General features: G+C 39.7%; 1 protein-coding gene across 2 annotated transcripts in view; it reads left to right on the forward strand.

Moving 5' to 3' along the window:
- The first annotated feature begins 1,474 nt into the window (after window positions 1–1,474).
- The window catches only part of GFPT1 (glutamine--fructose-6-phosphate transaminase 1), a 56,455-nt gene continuing 39,523 nt past the window's right edge, over window positions 1,475–18,406 (forward strand). Inside the window, exons 1-3 of one of the 2 annotated variants that reach the window (XM_023618966.2) lie at window positions 1,475–1,730; window positions 12,417–12,524; window positions 14,960–15,067. In XM_023618966.2, the coding sequence (XP_023474734.1) occupies window positions 1,724–1,730; window positions 12,417–12,524; window positions 14,960–15,067 (223 nt within the window). In that variant the 5' untranslated portion in view covers window positions 1,475–1,723. The remainder of the gene's footprint in view (window positions 1,731–12,416; window positions 12,525–14,959; window positions 15,068–18,406) is intronic. The other variant, XM_023618967.2, reaches the window with a different exon arrangement.

The raw sequence follows: 18,406 nt of genomic DNA on the forward strand, positions 1-18,406 counted from the left end.
CTGTGCCAATCCTCCTGTAGTTTGTATGTGGGATGCCTCCACAGCATGGCTGACAAGTGGAGTAGGTCCTTGCTGGGATCCAAACTGGTGAACCTGAGCTGCCAAAGTCAAGTGTGAGGAAGTTTAACCACTCAGCCACCAGGCAGGCCCCCCAAAACATTTTTGACCCCTTACTTTGTGCTAGGGTTTATACTAGGTGTTTGGTCTGCCAAGACTTGTTCTAGCCTCAAGAAACTTACAGCCTAGTAGGGACATACACAAAAAATCATAAAATATCAAAGCATATTGCTTTAAAGGGGCAGCTCAAAGAATGAGGTTAATACACATCCTCAAGTCTGTGTGGGGAGACAAAATAGATTTTCCCCAGGAGGTGGCATTTAAGTAGAGATGGGCCAGGGATTCCACAAAGAGTAACCAACATGTGCAAAAAATTTGAAAATGATGGCCCAGTGTAAAGGACTGGAAGGTGAGGTAGGAAGAGAGCAGTAGTGTGAGGTAAGACCAGACATCTGGGGTCAGAAGTCCATGCACATTCTGCATGCCATCCAATTGTTGATTTGATTCTACTCTAGAGCCATTAATAGAGTTATGGTAAACATCTACATTTGACGAAAGATACCATTTAAATCTTCCTAAAGCAAATGCTCAGGTAATAAATTCTCAGAAACATCATCTCTCTCTTGGCAGGAATGGTGCATTAATTCACAGAATTAATCTTTCATGAGTCAAACCTTAAGGATGTCAAATCTAGGCAATTCCTATGGTCTTCTCAGATGGGCTATCAGAAATCCGGGCCAGCAGAGTTTCTTAAGGAGAGGCGGATAGTGTTGGATATTTGAGCCTTACAATCTACCCCTCCCCCTCTGCAAGAAACTAGGAGTTAGAGAGGCAATGGCCAGGGGTGGGGATGGGGTGCGGAGAGCTTTTAGAGGCCAAGCATATCACACAGAGCTTCAGTCGAGAACTGAATTGCTTGTTAACAGAAAGACAGGCTGAACCTGAATGACGCTTTGCAGTTAGGATTTTGGGACCTCTTCTCCCTCACCTCACTCAATTCGTTTGTAACTCTTCTTCAGCCTAATGTCCCTTTTCTTCCCTGAGTTGTCTGTCTGTGCCCCAGGAGCCCCCTTTTTAGGCCTCCTGTTTTCCACCTTCTCTTTCCCCGCTTCGTGGGGTACCGGCGCCTGGGGCCCTGGACCGCACTAGGCGCCCTCCCCGAACGCTATTTGCTTTGCTAACAATTCCATCCTCTTTTCCTTATGCTTCCGTCATTCCTTGCCAGCCACCCAGTTTCTTCCTCCCCCACGGCGCAGTCCCTCCCGCTGCTCGCCCGAGGGCCGGGCGGCTCCAGGAACCTCAAGCGGATGCGGCCCGGAGCCGATGCCACGTCTCCGCCGCCAGCAGGCCAGCGCCTGCGTGGGCTCGGGGGCGGGGCGGCGCGGGGAGGCGGGATTTGTGCGTGAGCGGCGCGGGCGCCGCCCAATAGGACCTGCGGGCGGCGGCGGCGGCGGCGCGGTGCGCGCGGAGGGGCGGGGCCCGGCGGCAGTTGCTGTCGAGCCCGGGAGGTCGAGAAGGCTGTGGTTGTCTCGGCCGTCGCATCCCGCAGGGAGTCTGGTCACCGCCGCCTGTCCCGCAAGCCCGCCCGTCACCCACAGGCACGTGTGTACGCTGCCGACCTTGCCAGTCGCTCGCCGTTCGTCGTGTGAACTGCGGCTCCTGCATCATGTGTGGTAAGGGGGCCGCGGGCGGGGGGCGTGTTGCGAGGCGGTGCCGGGGTGTGCTGTGGACGCCGCCAAGGCCGGAGGCGCGGGCTGGAGCGGGAGTGTGGAGCGTGCGAGGTCTGGGTGATGGGTGGGGGGCGTCCCGCCGTGGCTGCGGGTGCTGGGGCCAGGGGCCGGCCTCTGCGAGCCGGAGGGGGTGTAGTGGACCTAAGCGGGCACCTGAGAGGAGGGCGGGCCCTAGAGGGGATCTGGGGGGCCGAAGGCGGCGGCCTTGCGGGGAGAGAACCACGAGGGAAGAGAAATGTCTGTATTGGAAAAAGAGAGAGGGCTGAGGGAACTGCGGTGTGGAGGGGAGTGTCCTCAAAAGAGTCCACCAGGTGAGTGAGCAACCTGTGGAACATTAGGTGAGGTCTCTCTGAACTGAACTTGCCTTCTCCTGGGATTTACCTTTTTGAAAATACTGATTTTTTGTTGCTTTCTTTTGGGCAGGCCCATTAGAAAACAGAACTATAGCTAGAGATACGACGATGGCATTACACATGGGCTTACTTCCTGCCACCCCCTGTCTCAACAGAAACCATTGCTAATCAATAAGTTGGCGAAGGGGCTTAGACTTGACCTTTGGTGGGAGATGTCCGGAAGTGACCGTGGTCATAGATCATACATCGTTTCTCACTTGCGTGTGCACTCGTTTAGAACACTTAACCTGTGAAAAATATTTGTCTGCATTTAACACGTTTTACCTAAAACAGTTAAAATGTAAAGTCGGAACCTTTTATTCCATATTTTGAGATTTAGTCGTTTTAATATTACCTAAAAGTGTTAAAAGGGGTTGTCGTCAGAATTATATCTGAAATGACTGATATGCCCTAAAATTGGTATTAACTTGGTCGTTGTCAGTAAAAAGAATCGTATTCTTACCGTTCTTATTGAAATTTACAATTGATCTTAACCGTGGAAGAAAGAACACTTTTTTCAGGGAAGTATGATTGTAATAGAGCTCTCTGGGAAACTTACTCTTTTAGGCTTTTGCAAGAAGAACCCAGCAGGAGTGGCTTGTCTCACTGGTGTATATTTTTCCTGTATTTAACTTTATGCTAATTTCAGCTTCTGAAAATGAGGAGTCCGTTTAAATTTAGAATAGATTAAAAAAAAACCAGAAACACCTATAAATAGCTTGCTGAAATTATTAGAGCAGAGCTGACTTTGGAATCAGTTATACTATTGCTGTGTCTAGTTAGAGTGATTTTCCAAAACACTGAATTTAGTTTGGAGCTGTGAAGTAGTGAATTTTGCAAACTGGATAATCCCCAGTGTGCTTCATTTGGTAATTAACTGTTCCTGGATGATGAGGTGTGCGCCTAGTCAAGTACATAGCTTTCTGTTTGCAGGTCATTTCTTCATCTTGTTCCAGGAAAAAAGGGAGTCAAAGAACAATAAAACAACAAATCAGATCTGGTTTAGAAAAGGTTCAGATAAGGGTGAGGCTTTTAGGGTGAGACTGGCTATTGGGAGTTTTCACATAGCCGACATCCCCATTCCACAGAGTTTTTTACTGCTGAGGAAACAGGTTATAACCAATAAATAAAGAACCAGTATTTGAGGCATTTCTAAGGTCCTGTTTTTAACCCAGACCAGAGTTTTGCATGATTCCAGGAATAGGGTCCAGAATTTATTTCCTTTCTAATGTAAATTCTGAAAATTAACTGTTAAGACAAGTTTGTCTTTATTTTCCTCCCACATCTTAATTGTTGAAATAAAATTTCTAGGCAGAGAAGTTGACTGGGAATGAGATTAGACGGGAACATTTAGAGGTTTACCTTCTGATCACTTGCTGCCTGTTCAAGTTTTTATAAAAGATTATTTGGTTTCAACATTGCAAAATGTCGAAGCAGAAGAATGAGGGCTGTATATTCTGTGATCTGCTTTTTCCAATTAGATATAATGATAAAACTGTTATAATTTGCCAGTTGTATTGGGATGATAGTAAGTGTTAATCAGGAAAAAAAAAGATTCTATGGTCAGGTAAATTTGGGGAGCAACAGATTAAACAGTGTTGAACTGGCTTTTTTCATTGGAGAACTTCTTGGGACCTTTAATGTGCTAATAAATGTTGTGAATTACCCAGAGAAGAATAGTGAGTCTATTTTCCGAATTTATTTTACCTTCCTCTTATTCTTGGTTCTTTTGGAATACCATTTTCCCCCCTTTTTTTTTTTTTTGAGGAAGATTAGCCCTGAGCTAATTGCTGCCAATCCTCCTCTTTTTGCTGAGGAAGACTGGCCCTGAGCTAAGATCCGTGCCCATCTTCCTCTACTTTATTCATGGGACACCTACCACAGCATGGCTTTTGCCAAGCGGTGCCATGTCTGCACCTGGGATCGGAACCGGCAAACCCTGGGCTTCGGAGAAGTGGAATGTGCAAACTTAACTACTGCGCTACCGGGCCGGCCCCCAACAGTTTGTCCTTTTTTATCTGTTTTACCTTTGGCTTTGGTGAGAGAGTGTCAAGTCACTTAAGCTACCCACAGCTTTTAACAGATTTTGCTGTTTTTATAAATGTGGGGTTATACGCTTCTGATCTGATGGTGTATATAAATGGATTTTTAGTAAATGAGGTCATATTTAAAAGCAGTAAGGGAGCTCGCAATTTAGAATAGCCTGAAATTAATCCTTAAAAAGTTTTTTTGTAATTATACTGTCTAATGGCTTTGTGGGTCATTGAGGGATGCTAAGACTGGCTGCTAGGATAAATCATAAAACCAGTACTATTACCATATCCTTAGAAATCATACTGGATATAAGGTAGTTGTGAAAGAAAATAATTAATTGCTTAATAAGCATTTCCTCAATTGTGTTCCCTGGGAAGGGAGAAGTTAATAAGTGCTGGTAATGAGCAGTAGATGGTAGGGAAGAGTTTTAAAACATAGAAGTTCGGGAAATTCCGCTTTTGGAGATTCACAGTTAGCAAGATTAAAGGTTCTAGGAAGTTCTACAAATAAACTTTTTATTTAACCCAGTATTTCTTAGATCTTTAATTGTGGAAACTTTCTTTCCCCTCATCCCTATTTAGCATCCTGAAAAATAGTGTTCTCTTTCTGTGGTTTGGGAATTTTTTTTTTTTTTTTTTTTGCTGAGGAAGATTCACCCTGAGCTAACATCCATTGCCAATCTTCCTCTTTTTGCTTGAGGAAGATTCACCCTGAGCTAAGATCTGTGCCAGTCTTCCTCTATTTTGTATGTGGGTCACCACCACAGCATGGCCACTGCCAAGTGGTGTAGGTCTGTGCTTGGGAGCTGAACCTGGGCCGCCGAAGTGGAGCATGCTGAACTTAATTGCTAGGCCATAGGCTGGCCCCTGGTTTGGGAATTTTTTTTTTTTTAAGATTTTATTTTTCCTTTTTCTCCCCAAAGCCCTCTGGTACATAGTTGTATATTTTTAGTTGTGGGTCCTTCCAGTGGTGGCTTGTAGGACGCTGCTTCAGCATGGCTTGATGAGTGGTGCCACATCTGCCGCCAGGATACGAACTGGTGAAACCCTGGGCTGCTAAAGTGGAGCACGCAAACTTAACCATTTGGCCACGGGGCTGGCCCCTGGTTTGGGAATTTTTGACTGTACATTTCAGGTATCTAGAAAGCGTTAGAAGATATTTGAAGTGGTGTCTTTATGCTTAGCACTGTGCCCTTTGGAGAGATGACTGAAACAAAGGAATCTCCTTGAAGGAATTGCTGTCTGGATGGAGGAAACAGTGAATACATATGCAGCAGGTGTGGGTGATAATACACAGTCTTTGTTCATTGCCATGTTAGAGACCACAAGTGGAATGAATAGAAATCCAGAGACTGGTTAGGTCAGGAACGTTCTGATGATAGGGCAGGACTTTTATGTTGAGGAATAGTGCTAGCTGATAGAGAACTAGTGCACTGTGAGAAATGTCATTGATGGCATATGTTACCCAACATCACCCAACAGTACATGGGGTCGGAAATAAATTGAGAACTACTGCCAGCAAGTTTGAAAGAAGAAATAGAAGTGCCTGGAAAAGAGGCCAAAAAACAGTGGTTAGAGGCAGTACAGTTCCAAAGTAGTATATTGCCTTGGGCAGAACCTGCAAAAGTGGAGAAAGATCATTCATGTTTAATATGGCAGAGAGAAGTTAAGTGCATTTGGCGATAAAGAAATCATTAGAGAAGTTGCATATATGAAGACAGAAGGACCTGAGTTTGTGTTGAGGAGGAGGGCAAGTATAACACAAAGGGAGAGAGTATTGTGGAACTGGGGTCCCTGATCAGAGTTGAAAAGTTGAGTTCTAGAGCTGTGGTTCCTGACCTGTAAGCTGTGAAGTAACTTAGGATGTACTTTGGTTGATTCATACTCTAAACATTGTCTGTAAATTGAACAAAACTTGTTCTGGACACTGGATAATAAAAATTCAACCCCCTATTGTGTAGGATCCTCAAAATATTTCATTGTTAACAAAGTTCTGTATTCACAAAGTTGAGGAATCACTTGTCAAGAGTTACAAACAGAAGAGGCTGGTTCAGGGAGTAGTATGTGGAATATTTCTCTATTTTGAGCTTATAAGGAAGGATAAGAGGGTATACAAGGTATTTTAATATTAAGATGAAGCCTTCACTTCTGTAAAGTGAGAATCTATGAAAAATGAGAAAGAGGCTGGGAAGAGAGAAATGAAGATTTGAGAGTAGTCTAGATTCTAGACTTTAGAATAGTATCTGGGGAGGTTTGACAGTTAGACAAGCAATGATTAACAGGATTGGTCAGCAGTTGGGAGGGCCCATATGAAAGTGGACCTGAAATGGGTGGACTTCACTGTAGGGGGGTGCTCAGGGATACAGGAGTAAGAGCATAATTGTCAGGGTACTGAAAAATTGTGGTCTGATGTGATTGATCAGAGAGAAGTGGGAGAGATGGAATGTGTGAGGGTTTGTAAGCAAGAAGTGCATGCTTTTTTTCAGGAAAGATGATGACATAGGTAGACTGTGAGAGAGTGTGTAATTAGAGGTGTCAGAGTTTAAACAGTGCTTCAAGTTCCAAAATGTTAAATGTGCAAGAGAGAAGTGTTATGGAGCTCCTTCCAGTGGCAACACATACTTACAGCAAAGTAGGGGACACTTGAGCCAGCATTTTTTTTTTTTTTGAGGAAGATTAGCCCTGAGCTAACTGCTCCCAATCCTCCTCTTTTTTCTGAGGAAGGCTGGCCCTGAGCTAACATCCGTGCCCATCTTCCTCTACTTTATGTGTGGGATGCCTACCACAGCACAGCTTGCCAAGCGGTGCCATGTCTGCACCTGGGATCTGAACTGGCGAACCCTGGGCTACCGAAGCAGATTGTGCACACTTAACCACTGCGCCACCGGGCCGGCCCCTTAGCCAGCATTTTGTAAATAGGAAAAAGATTTTAAACAAAAAATGCACAAATTGAAATTTCTCATGGTGTCACTCCATATGATTTTTTCTTTGTGTTTTTAGAAGTAGAAAATTTATCTTAATTAATATTTCATCTTTTAAAGGAATCTTATCTGTAGAATGTGCCTCTACAATTATAATATTGACTATGTTTTATGACAAATATCTAGTTCTATGTATATAAGTTTAATTGCAGCATTGTTTGTAATTACAAAGAGTTAGAAAAACCTCAGTCAATAGGGGAATGGTTAGGTAAAATATGATAACTCTATTGTGGACTAGTATGCAGCCATTAAATAGAATAGGGTACATGTGTTATACTGACAGAAAGATGTCAGACATCTTAAGTAAGTGAAAAAATTACAGAACAATGTGTATAGTGTCTAATAAATGTATATTATGTGTTTAAAAAATACCCTAAAATCATATACATCTAGGTCCATATATGTAGAAAAATTCATGGCTGAAGGATTGGGACAATGTGTATGGGATTAATGGTGGTTGTCTCCCTGTGTGGAGGTAGAACGAGGAGATTTTCACGATTCATTCTGTAGCGTTTGTGTAATTTGAATTTTTAATGATGATAGTGAATTCATTTGTAACTTGTTTTATAAGAAAAATTTTTAAAATGAAACTTAAGTGGGATTGTGGATGGATTTTTATTCAAAAAATATATAATTTAGAGAATGAATTTTAATAACACTGATGAATTGCACTGTCTAGGGTCTCAATATATTGAGTTTGTCATGTGAAAAAATATGTAAAATTTCTTATTCATAAGGACATAAATTCAACCAGGAATAGGAAATTTAATGATTTGATTAGTCAGCTAAATTGCATTCACTTTTCATTTCAATAAGATTTAATAGTCTTTACTTAGACCTAGATTGCTTTCAACTACGTGTCAAGTCTGTAGTCCAGGTTGTATCTGAGTATTTTAAGGTGTTCCTAAGTGCATTTATGTCATTGAATTTTAAGTTGCCTTTTTCTGAGAAAGGTGCTTGTAGGTGCAAGCATCTGCTTCGGTTAGGGAGATATTTATTCCAAGTACATTCCATTAATAAGAAAACTTACACTATGGAAGCACATGCCATTTTGGGAGTAGAAAATCTCCTCTGCTCCATGCTTTGTGCTCTTGGAGCAGTTACTGAAGAGTGGTGGAGTTGACTTTTAGGCTTCTGTAGTTAGGTTAAGCAGAACTGTTTATTGGGAGGTTTGATAAGACAAGTAGAAGACCTGAAATAGGGGTCAATCTAGTGATGTTTGTTGAATAAGCATCATTTTGAGTTATGAATACCTCCCTCTTAATCATCTCCTCCATGCCTCATTGGCTGGTCATTTGCCATTGTTTTTCCAGCTACCCCAAGATCACAGATAATTCACTAATCCCAGCAGGTGGGCTGTCTTGGGCCAGCAGTGCTGTCAAGGGGTTGGTCTGTAAAATTGATAGATTCAACCTCTCTATCTCCCACTTTCCTAACCGGGGAAATTAGGTTAATCCTCTTTCTTCCTTCTTTCAGCATTATTACTTTGATCTTAGAAAATTTCTCTTACATGTGTCATTGTATTTTCCTTTCAGTTCCTGCTTAGTTATGTAAGGAGAAATATTGCTCCTACTTCTTCCTCTATTCCTACTCTTCTCATTTTCTTTGTTCTCATAGTGAACCAAAAAAGGACAGTAATGATTATTGGTAATCATTACTTCCTCTCTCAAGGAAAAGGCAGGTTTTGCATTGGAATTTGATATATGGTATTTCATTGAATCAAAGATGAAACTGTTTGGGAAGTGCACCATTATTATATGGACCACAAAGAAAGAAAATATGAATGTCTTAAAAAATCAATGCTATCAATATCTAAAGCCCTAGAAAGTATTCTGAAGATGCTTTCAGAATATCATAGGCTAAGTTGTCTGATTGTCTTTACCTTAAACCAGTGATGAATCTTAGCATCACTAGTAGTAGGGACCAACAGAAAATATAAAATACATACCTGTGAATCATTCTTGCTCCCTATTTTTAACCTAACTCAATCAAGCCTTTAGATCTATCTTCCAGTTTACAGGAAGTACAAGGAATAGAGGAACTGGTTAAATCACACCATGTGGAAATAATTAGACACAGCTAGAAGGGGAGACATTCAAAAAGACAATTGGCCCCAGCTTGTCAATAAGTCAGTGTCTTGGGGAAAACAGGGCAGTTGGGGAGACCATTCTGGATTCAAAGAGACTTATGAGACATAACAATCAAATGTGAGGTATGATCTTTTATTATATCCTAGAGTGAACAAATCAGCTGTAAAAGACATTTTCTTGATAATAGGGAAAATTTGAATATGAACATTGTATTAGGCAGTATTAGAGCATGATCTTAGGTGCAATAATATGGTTTTGTAGAAAAATGTCCTCATATTTTATCTGTTACTTGGCTTTTAATTCATAACAATATATTCTGAAAACAATAAGACCCTTCACCAGGTTTCCAGTTTTAATTTGGTAGATACGATGATACACAGAACAAAATCATGTAAATGTTGTAACAAAGAAATGAGGCTCAGGAGAGAAGTGCAGACTGTAGAGGTATTGAAGTGTCAAAATCATCAGGAATGTCTCTAAAGCAATCAGAAAAGAATCCTCAGAAATCATAAACATCAAGTTGGAGGGGATGGTGAATGTCCTCAAATGTCAGAGGTGGGAAATATGTGGGCCTTGTGCTATCAATCCCCACGTAATAAATGTCCCAAAGCATTCATGGCTTTCCTTCCTGTTTAGAAAACGGGGCCACTGAATCCTTTTCAACGGTGTTCTCTACAGCCACTACCAGTTAGTGACTTGTTGGCACTTGCATGAAACCTATTCTTCCATCTCTCAGTAAAACCTGGTCATTTCACAGAAGGGGAAGCTGAGGCAGGGTGGTATAGTGGAAAGCCTTGGGGACACACATGAATTAAAAGAATTCGCAGCATTTCTTCAATGCGAGAGTACTTTTTTATGAGCTGACAAATGTTTAGTGTTAATTTTATTAGTTTATAAAATAGTTACAATTTTGTAATTTTGTTTGGAGGTAAGTCATGGCTTAGAAGATTCCTCTCTATATGAACTTGTGCTCAGGATCTCAAGATTCACACAGTGAACCAATGTAAACCAAGGAGATTGATGTTAGAAATAATATCAAAGTTGAATGCCAAGTTACATGTATTGAAAACAGTGAATTGAATATTGCATCACTCTGAATTTCCTTTTAAAAAATGTATTGGGTCTATAGCTTGTCTTAAAAACAGTTGGTTTTGTGTCAGCATTTAAGTTTTTTAAATTGGTATTTGATTTTTATATTTAATCTTTAATTCCCCAAACGTATTACTTTTACCATCAGAATTAACGTTTCTTAAAAAAAAGAAGATTTTGTAATGAATTTTTCTGTATGGCACTGCATTATTGGGATTTGGCGGCTCTGGACTTCCTCTTCAAAGCTTTCCAGAGTGCCTCAGCTTGCAAACAATCCTCGACAGTGTAATATGTTTTATTAGTTAATGACCTTCCAATGAGCTAGGTCGTGTCCTCCTTTAGCAGATTATTTAGCTGATGGCTAGTCACAGGTGGTGGAGAGTAGACTAGTTGAGAATCGGTATTCTTTAGCACATTTATATTAAAGTGTTATTTTTGGAAAAGATTTATATTTTATGTACTGTCCTTTTATGATCTGATAAAAATACTTATTTGGGACTGATTGATAAAGATTAAATGTACACAGAAAACTAAGATCAGTGACCCATGGGGGAAAAAGTGTAGAACACAGAAAAGTTTGATTACAGTTGGATTATTGGTTTAGTTTCTTCATATTACAAATAGTTTATGAAGGAACAGCAGTAAAAACAAAAACCCCAGACCTCAGGCAGGATTGTGGTTTTGTGAAAGTGAGATACTTGTACAATACAATAACTTAAAAAATCTTTAGAACTGTAAGGTTTATTTTTTTGGAATATGAATGAAATATAGGATTTCTGTAAGTCTTTGGGAATGTTCAAAAAATTGTTTCAGGTTGTTTGGGGTTTTAGTTTTAAAATATATATATATATATATGTATTTTTGAAGAGCATGATAGTTTATTTCAAAAAAACTTGCACCGTACTGATCATGGTGGTCGGCATACACGTTATGATGGCTTTTTTGTTGGATATTAGAAGTGTGCTATTTTTATATGCTGAAATGTTTTGATAGGACCAAGCTCTTTGTAGAAATAAAGAGACCTTTTCAAATGGAAATGAAGGCTAGTCATTCTGAAGTTCTACCCCACAGAATTAATTTAATCCCCTTATGAATCAGTGGCATTATAGTATAATATAGTAAGAAAAGGGAAGGTTCTTTGATAAATAAGCAACTTGAACTTATACTTTCTTTCTTTTGATCTTCAGTTTTTCTGTATGTAAGCTATCCACCCTGGCCAAAGCACAACCATGGAAGCCCTTGGATGATTTCCGTGCTGCTGTTCCCAAAATGTGGATTTCCTTTGTCTGGGTCCCACTGCCTCTTTCTTTCCCACTCGGTTCACACTGTACTAGTCCTTTTATTTCTAGTTTTGCTTTTCCAAGTGATTGCTTCTTTTCTATGATTTCACGAGTTGTTAACATGTCTTATAGTTGTCTTTTGCTAGTATCTGTGAACAAGTGATCCAAGCCAGTTTCTCTTAAGATGATTATATATATTTTTTAGTTCATTTTCACCTATTAGACTACTTTGGTTGTAAGTATTTTCAACATCATTGATACTTACAAGTTATTTATTCTAAATGTTATTGACAACATGGTCCTTTGAAGTTGAAAAATTATTCCATCTATATAGTTTTATAGGGCCCTATGTTGCTTAAAATACTTATTTCACAAAATGTTTTCCTTTAAACATATGCACAGTATTTAGGGCATAAACCAAAAATTTGTTGTTTGGTTAGTTTTTAGAAATTAGATTTCACTTGACAAAATGGCAATGATGGAAGATTAGTGACCAGCCTTATAAGCTTATTTGAAAAAGCTCTAAACGTTTATTTTGACGTATTTATTTCAATCTTTTATACTTATGAGAAATTCCCTTTTGAAAACGTTTCACTGCCTTTAAACAATTTAAAGTGAGGATTTCTTTGTTTTTTAAAGATGGACTCTAGCTTTTCATTTTTGCACATCTTATCCTTAATTATGCAAATGAGAATTTTGTCATGCTTATATTAATTTTGATTGTTTAGACAGAATTTTCTATTAAATAATTTGTTTCTTTGCAGGTATATTTGCATACTTAAACTACCATGTTCCTCGCACAAGACGAGAAATCTTGGAGACCCTAATCAAAGGCCTTCAGAGACTGGAGTACAGAGGATATGATTCTGCTGGTATTTCCTTTTAAATAAATTTAAATTCTTTTAAATAAATTTAAAAAATATTATAGTTTTGCATGATTCTTGAGTCTAAATAGAGAGGTTTTTTTAATTTGTTTTAGGTGACTAGATTCTTTAGTAATGTCTGTTGGGTTGTTTCAGGTAAATCTAAAATCTGGAGAATATTTTAGAATTAATTTTTTTTGGGGGTAACTGGTTTATAACATTATGTAAATTTCAGGTGTACCTCATTGTATTTTGATTTCTGTGTAGATTACGTCATGTTCACCACCCAAAGACTAATTACCATCCTTCACCATACACATGTGCCCTGTCCCCTTTCACCCTCCTCCTTTTCCCCCTCCCCTCTGGTAACCACCAATCTAATTTGAAGAATTTTTATATTTTATCATGTATAAAGGGTTTGTTCATGTAATTTCAAAAGTATTAGCATTTATGTAGAGTATTGCTTCTTACGGGTATCTTCTTTTGTTAACAATGTTACCATAAAAACATAAATCACATGAGGCATTTTCATCGTAGAACAAAGTTCTTGAAGGCTTTCCTCTATAAATTATCTTTTTTCTTTCCTGTAACTTTAATTTCTTTGTCTCTAAGGATTCTGTGATTTGGCATATAAACTTGATTAAGATTCTTCTATCTTAAATAAATGACAAAGCAAATAAAAATAACTTTTTGTCAATCTTAGGTTCTACTCTTGCTCCTTCCCTTAACTGTGTCAGGGGTCTCCAAGACCACCCTCAGATTCAGTGATTTCCTAGGAGGATTCAGCATCTAGTTGTACTCACGGCTATGATTTATTACAACCAAAGAATACAATGCAAAAATCAGCAAAGGGAAAAGTTTCACAGAGTGAAGTCTGGAGGAAACCAGGCACAGGCTTCTAAGATTTCTCTCCCGGTGAAGTCACACAGGATGTGCTTAATTTCCCCAGGAAGTTGTGATAACGTGTGAAATGTATACCAGGGAAGCTCATTAGTAACTCAGTGCCCAGAGTTTTTATTGGGGGCTATTTACATAGACACCCTCTGCCTGACGTACCAGAATTCTAGACTCCAAAAGGGAAGCAGATGTTCAACATAAGCCACATTGTTTGCATCAACAGTTCAGGTGCTGTGAGCCACTTGTAATCAGTTGGAGCAGTGGGAACCCTCCTGAAATCCAAGTTCCCAGGTGCCAGCCAAGGGCCAACTTTACAGGCAGGCCTTTCTAAGGATAGTAGTGTCAGACCTGCCGTGTTAACTCTTTTCTGTACACTTACCATTGCGAGATGTAATGGGCATTTATCTTTCATGACTTTCTTTAGATAATGGAAAGTCAGTTCCTCAACCCCTTTGTTCTTAAAATTCTCTCCTGCCTTAGCTTCTCTGATAACACATCTTCCTCATTCTCTTCCTAACACACTGATTATTTATTTTCTCTCTGCTTTGGGGGCTCCTTTCCTTCTACTTATTACGTAAATATTTATGTTCTTCAAGATACTTTCCTAGGCCCACTTTCCTTCTTATTTTGTATTTTCATGGGTGAGCTCTGACTTCATCAACCTCCTATATGTTGATGACTTACAGTTCAGATGTATTTCCCAAGCTGTAGATGTGTATTTCCACCTGCATCCTAGAAAGTTCTCCCTGGATAAATTTCTCCCTGGGTAAATTTCTCCACGATATTGTAAACTTTGCGTGTTCAGAATTGAACTGAGTACATTCTAGTTCTCACTTCACTATCTACTCTATTCTTTCTGTGTTCCTTTTATCAACAGTCATTCAACAAGTCCTTTGACCCTAGGAGTATCTCAGACTTCTGCTTTCTCATCTTACTCGCAGTTTTACGTCTTAATAGCACTTATCTCTGTCTTCATTACCATTCTTTACTTCAGACCCTCCTCATTTGTGCTTTGCTATGACTATAACTTCTGATGGCTGATTTCTTCTTCTTTCTCCTCCTCCAGTCTATCCTCTACACTGTTTCCAAAGAGAGTTTTCTACATGTTTTTGCCATGTGATTTCTCTACTTAAAACTACTCAGTGCTTTTTCCAGTACCTTCAGGGTAGCTTTTTCAAATTTCTTAGGAGCTTTAGATTCTCAAGAGATGTGTTCCCTGACATTCCCTCTTAATCTCCCTTCTGAGGTGGGTGCATATCTTCTCCGTTTCTCCATTGTTCTTCAGCTGCAGCCTGTAGTACGTTTATTATAACCTAATCCACACTGTACTATAATTATTTTTTCCTTGTCTATTAGAAATTTGAGGATAGGAACTGAGTGATTTTCATTTTTGTCTCTAGCAACTATCATGGTTCTTGACACATGAATTGATAAATAGGTGAATTAATTAGATGAAAGTATTTTTTAATTAAAAATTTTGCCTTACAATGATAATGTAAGTAATAGCCAGTTTCTAAATCTTGCTTTTCTGCCTCTTGATGATTTAGGTGTGGGATTTGATGGAGGCAATGACAAAGACTGGGAAGCCAATGCCTGCAAAATCCATCTCATTAAGAAGAAAGGGAAAGTCAAAGCACTGGATGAAGAAGTTCACAGTAACGTACTTAGTTTGATTTGTGCCGCCCCGCCCCCCCTTCTCTTCCTTCTCTCTTCTCTACCAAATTACCTTCTCTCTTCTATTTTGGGGCCCATTTTAAGACAGTGATACTTAAAGTTGAAGAGAAGGAAGAAAAGTGATTTTGTTACTGTCTGTACTGGTTTTAAAATGTACCTGAGCTTCAAAAATGATCATATTAACTAGGGAAGGAAATTAGTTAGGTGCGTTGTGTTCAGAGCAAGCTCAGTGTCCTCAAATAAAGTAGCCACAGTTCCTGAGGAAGGGCCTTTCCTAGGTCAAAGGGATTTTTACGGGTGCCCTGATTCATGTGTCTTCACTTGGTGGTTGTCTTCACTTTGGACTAAATGCCTAGTTTAGATGTATAATAAGTCTGGATATTGCACCTTTTAGTAGGTCTGATATAATCAGGTAAGTATCATCTTTTTCTCTGATGATTTTCTTACTCCTCTGGCATAAAGTAGTTGCGCACAGATACATACTCCATTAAAGATGATATACTTCTCAGTGTTGAGTTCATAACATTATGCTTGTACATTTTATTTTTTCATAGGAAACTTGAAAATGAAACAGAAACTTTCAAGTACATTGATTGAATAAACATTTAAAAAGTCTCCCCCCAAAAGCAGGAAGTAGCAGGTTTTTTATGTACCTGCTCAAATGGATGCCATCATAATCATTGTCAAAGGAGTACAGCTAAAAGAGGAAAATGATGAATTTCGTCATTTTTTTTCACATAAACTAAATATTTAGCTCTCTAGTACTTGTTTAACAAATTAAATCAATAGTTATTTTGTGTGTATTGTGGCTAAGATTGGCTAGGGATAAAGCAGGCACCCAAATTACAGGTAAAGAAGGCACTGCACTTCAAAAACTGTAGTATAAATGTTCTGCCTACTTCCTTTACTGCATCCTGTATACCAGGCTGAGTACAGTAGATTCTTTAGTAGACAATAAAACAAATTGTTGTGAGATTCAGGAGAGAGAAAGTTCCCCCAAGTTGGGGAGACTGGGGATACATAGGGAATGGCTGCTGATTATATTTGGGCAGTGAAGGTGAGAAGGAAAAGCCTTCTGAGCGCAATGGCTTGGGTAAAGATACGAATAAGGGAGGCATGGGGGCCGGCCTGGTGGCGCAGCAAGTTCGCACATTCCGCTTCGGCGGCCCGGGGTTCACCGGTTCAGATCCCAGGTGTGGACATGGCACCACTTGGCAAGCCATGCTGTGGTAGGCGTCCCACATATAAAGTAGAGGAAGATGGGCAAGGATGTGAGCTCAGGGCCAGTCTTCCTCAGCAAAAAGAGGAGGATTGGCAGTAGATGTTAGCTCAAGGCTAATCTTCCTAAGAAAAAAATAAATAAAAAGAATAGGGAAGGCAAGTTTGTTGATGAAGTGGTAGGTAGTCCTTTTTATCTATGTTATTGGTAGACAGGTATGGGAGGCTGGAAGGGCAGATTATGACTAGAATCACCAGGTTTGGATGTCAACCTGTTGAAATATACCTCCTCCTTTCCTGTGGGAAAGTCAGGAAGTAGTGGAGAAATGAGAACTTGTAGACATTGCTGATGAATTTGTAACTGATAAATCACTTTGAAGAGCAATCTAACAATCTTTAAAGGGGAGATGCCTATACCTGTGACTAAGCACTTTCCACTCTTGGGCGTATACTTGAAAAATACCCTGTGGGTGAGGAGACATGACAAGATCGATTGCAGCAAAATTTAGAAACAGCCTAAATGTCTACCAGTAAGGGAATAGGAGAATTGGTTGTAATGATACTACATGACCACATGTAGCTTTTGAAAGGAGTGATCTGGTTCTGCATGTAGGGACGTGGATAATTCCTGGGAACCTGATGTTGAGTGAAAAGAGCAACCTGCAAAAGGATCTGTAAAGTGTAGGACCACTTAAAAAACACAAAAGAATACTATCATTTATGAACACATATTAGCATAATAGAAGTCTAACAGTACAGGTAGGAAAGCTGTACATCAACTTGAGAATCCTCTGGGAGGAATGAGATGGGGCAGGGTATAAAGGAGGTATCAACTGCATTTTTTTTTTTTTTGGAGGAAGATCAGCCCTGAACTAACTGCTGCCAATCCTCCTCTTTTTGCTGAGGACGACTGGCCCCGAGCTCACCTCCGTGCCCATCTTCTTCTACTTTATATGTGTGACGCCTACCACGGCATGGCTTGCCAAGCAGTGCCATGTCCGCACCCGGGATCCGAACTGGCAAAACCCGGGCCAGTGAATCGGAATGTGTGAACTTGAGCTGTGCCACCAGGCCGGCCCCTCAACTACATTTTTACATTTTGTATCTTAAAAAAGATCTAAAGCTCAAATGGCTAGATGTTAACATTTGTTAACTCTAGGTATAGATATTTGGATGTTTGTGATGTTTATTTTATTATTCCCAGTGAGTTTCAATATGTTTGACCTGTTAAAACAAAAGGGAAGGAATATATCTCAGAAAAGAAAAGGCCATTAGATTGGTGGAGTAAGAGGTATTGGCAACTCTGACCTTGAAAATAATAGCTAACATTTATCGATTGCTTTCTGGGTCTCAGGCACTCTTGTAAGTGCTTTCTGTGTGTTAACTCATTTATTCCTCATTATTACTCATGAAGTAGGTAAAATTATCATCGTCATTTTGCAGATGAGGAAATTCAAATACAGAGAATTAGGTACTGTCATTATATGGTGTTGGCAGTAAAGACAGTGAGTTTTGGGGCAAAGGCAGGGCTACTGTTCTCGGGAGTGACAATAATTAAAGGTTTTCCTACAGTTTATATCTTAGAGAATATGTAAAACACAAATGGCTGTATGCTAACGTGTGATATCTCTGGGTATAGGTATTTGAGTGTTATTGCCAGCAAATTTAAATGTTTGAACTATTAAGAAAAAGAGACAGAAGGATGACATCTGAGAAAAGGTACGCAGAGGGCAGGAAGCCTTGAGCGTGAAGGTGGTGGGAAGATAGAAGATCAAATAAGAAAGGTATTGAGGGATTATAGCTTTAGAACGTCAAGGCATAGGTGGGGGAGTTAGCCTTTACAGGAGTCAAAGGTAAAAGAAAAGCTAAGTAAAACAGAGTTATGAGGTGAGGGCAAAAAGCTGAGAGAAGTGGAAATTGAGGGACTGTAGGTAGGACTGAGGAATGAGGAGAGTAGAAAAGATGTCCTGAGCTGTTGTGGAATTGAATGAGCTGTCAACTTAATGAATAAGGAGCATGGATCCATGTTCCTTAAATGACATCAGTGAAATAGGCTTGGTAATTACCATGAACTTGAAATGGACTCAATTTACAGAATTTTG

The sequence above is a fragment of the Equus caballus genome, chromosome 15, assembly GCF_041296265.1.
Source record: "Equus caballus isolate H_3958 breed thoroughbred chromosome 15, TB-T2T, whole genome shotgun sequence".
Taxonomy (NCBI): domain Eukaryota; kingdom Metazoa; phylum Chordata; class Mammalia; order Perissodactyla; family Equidae; genus Equus; species Equus caballus.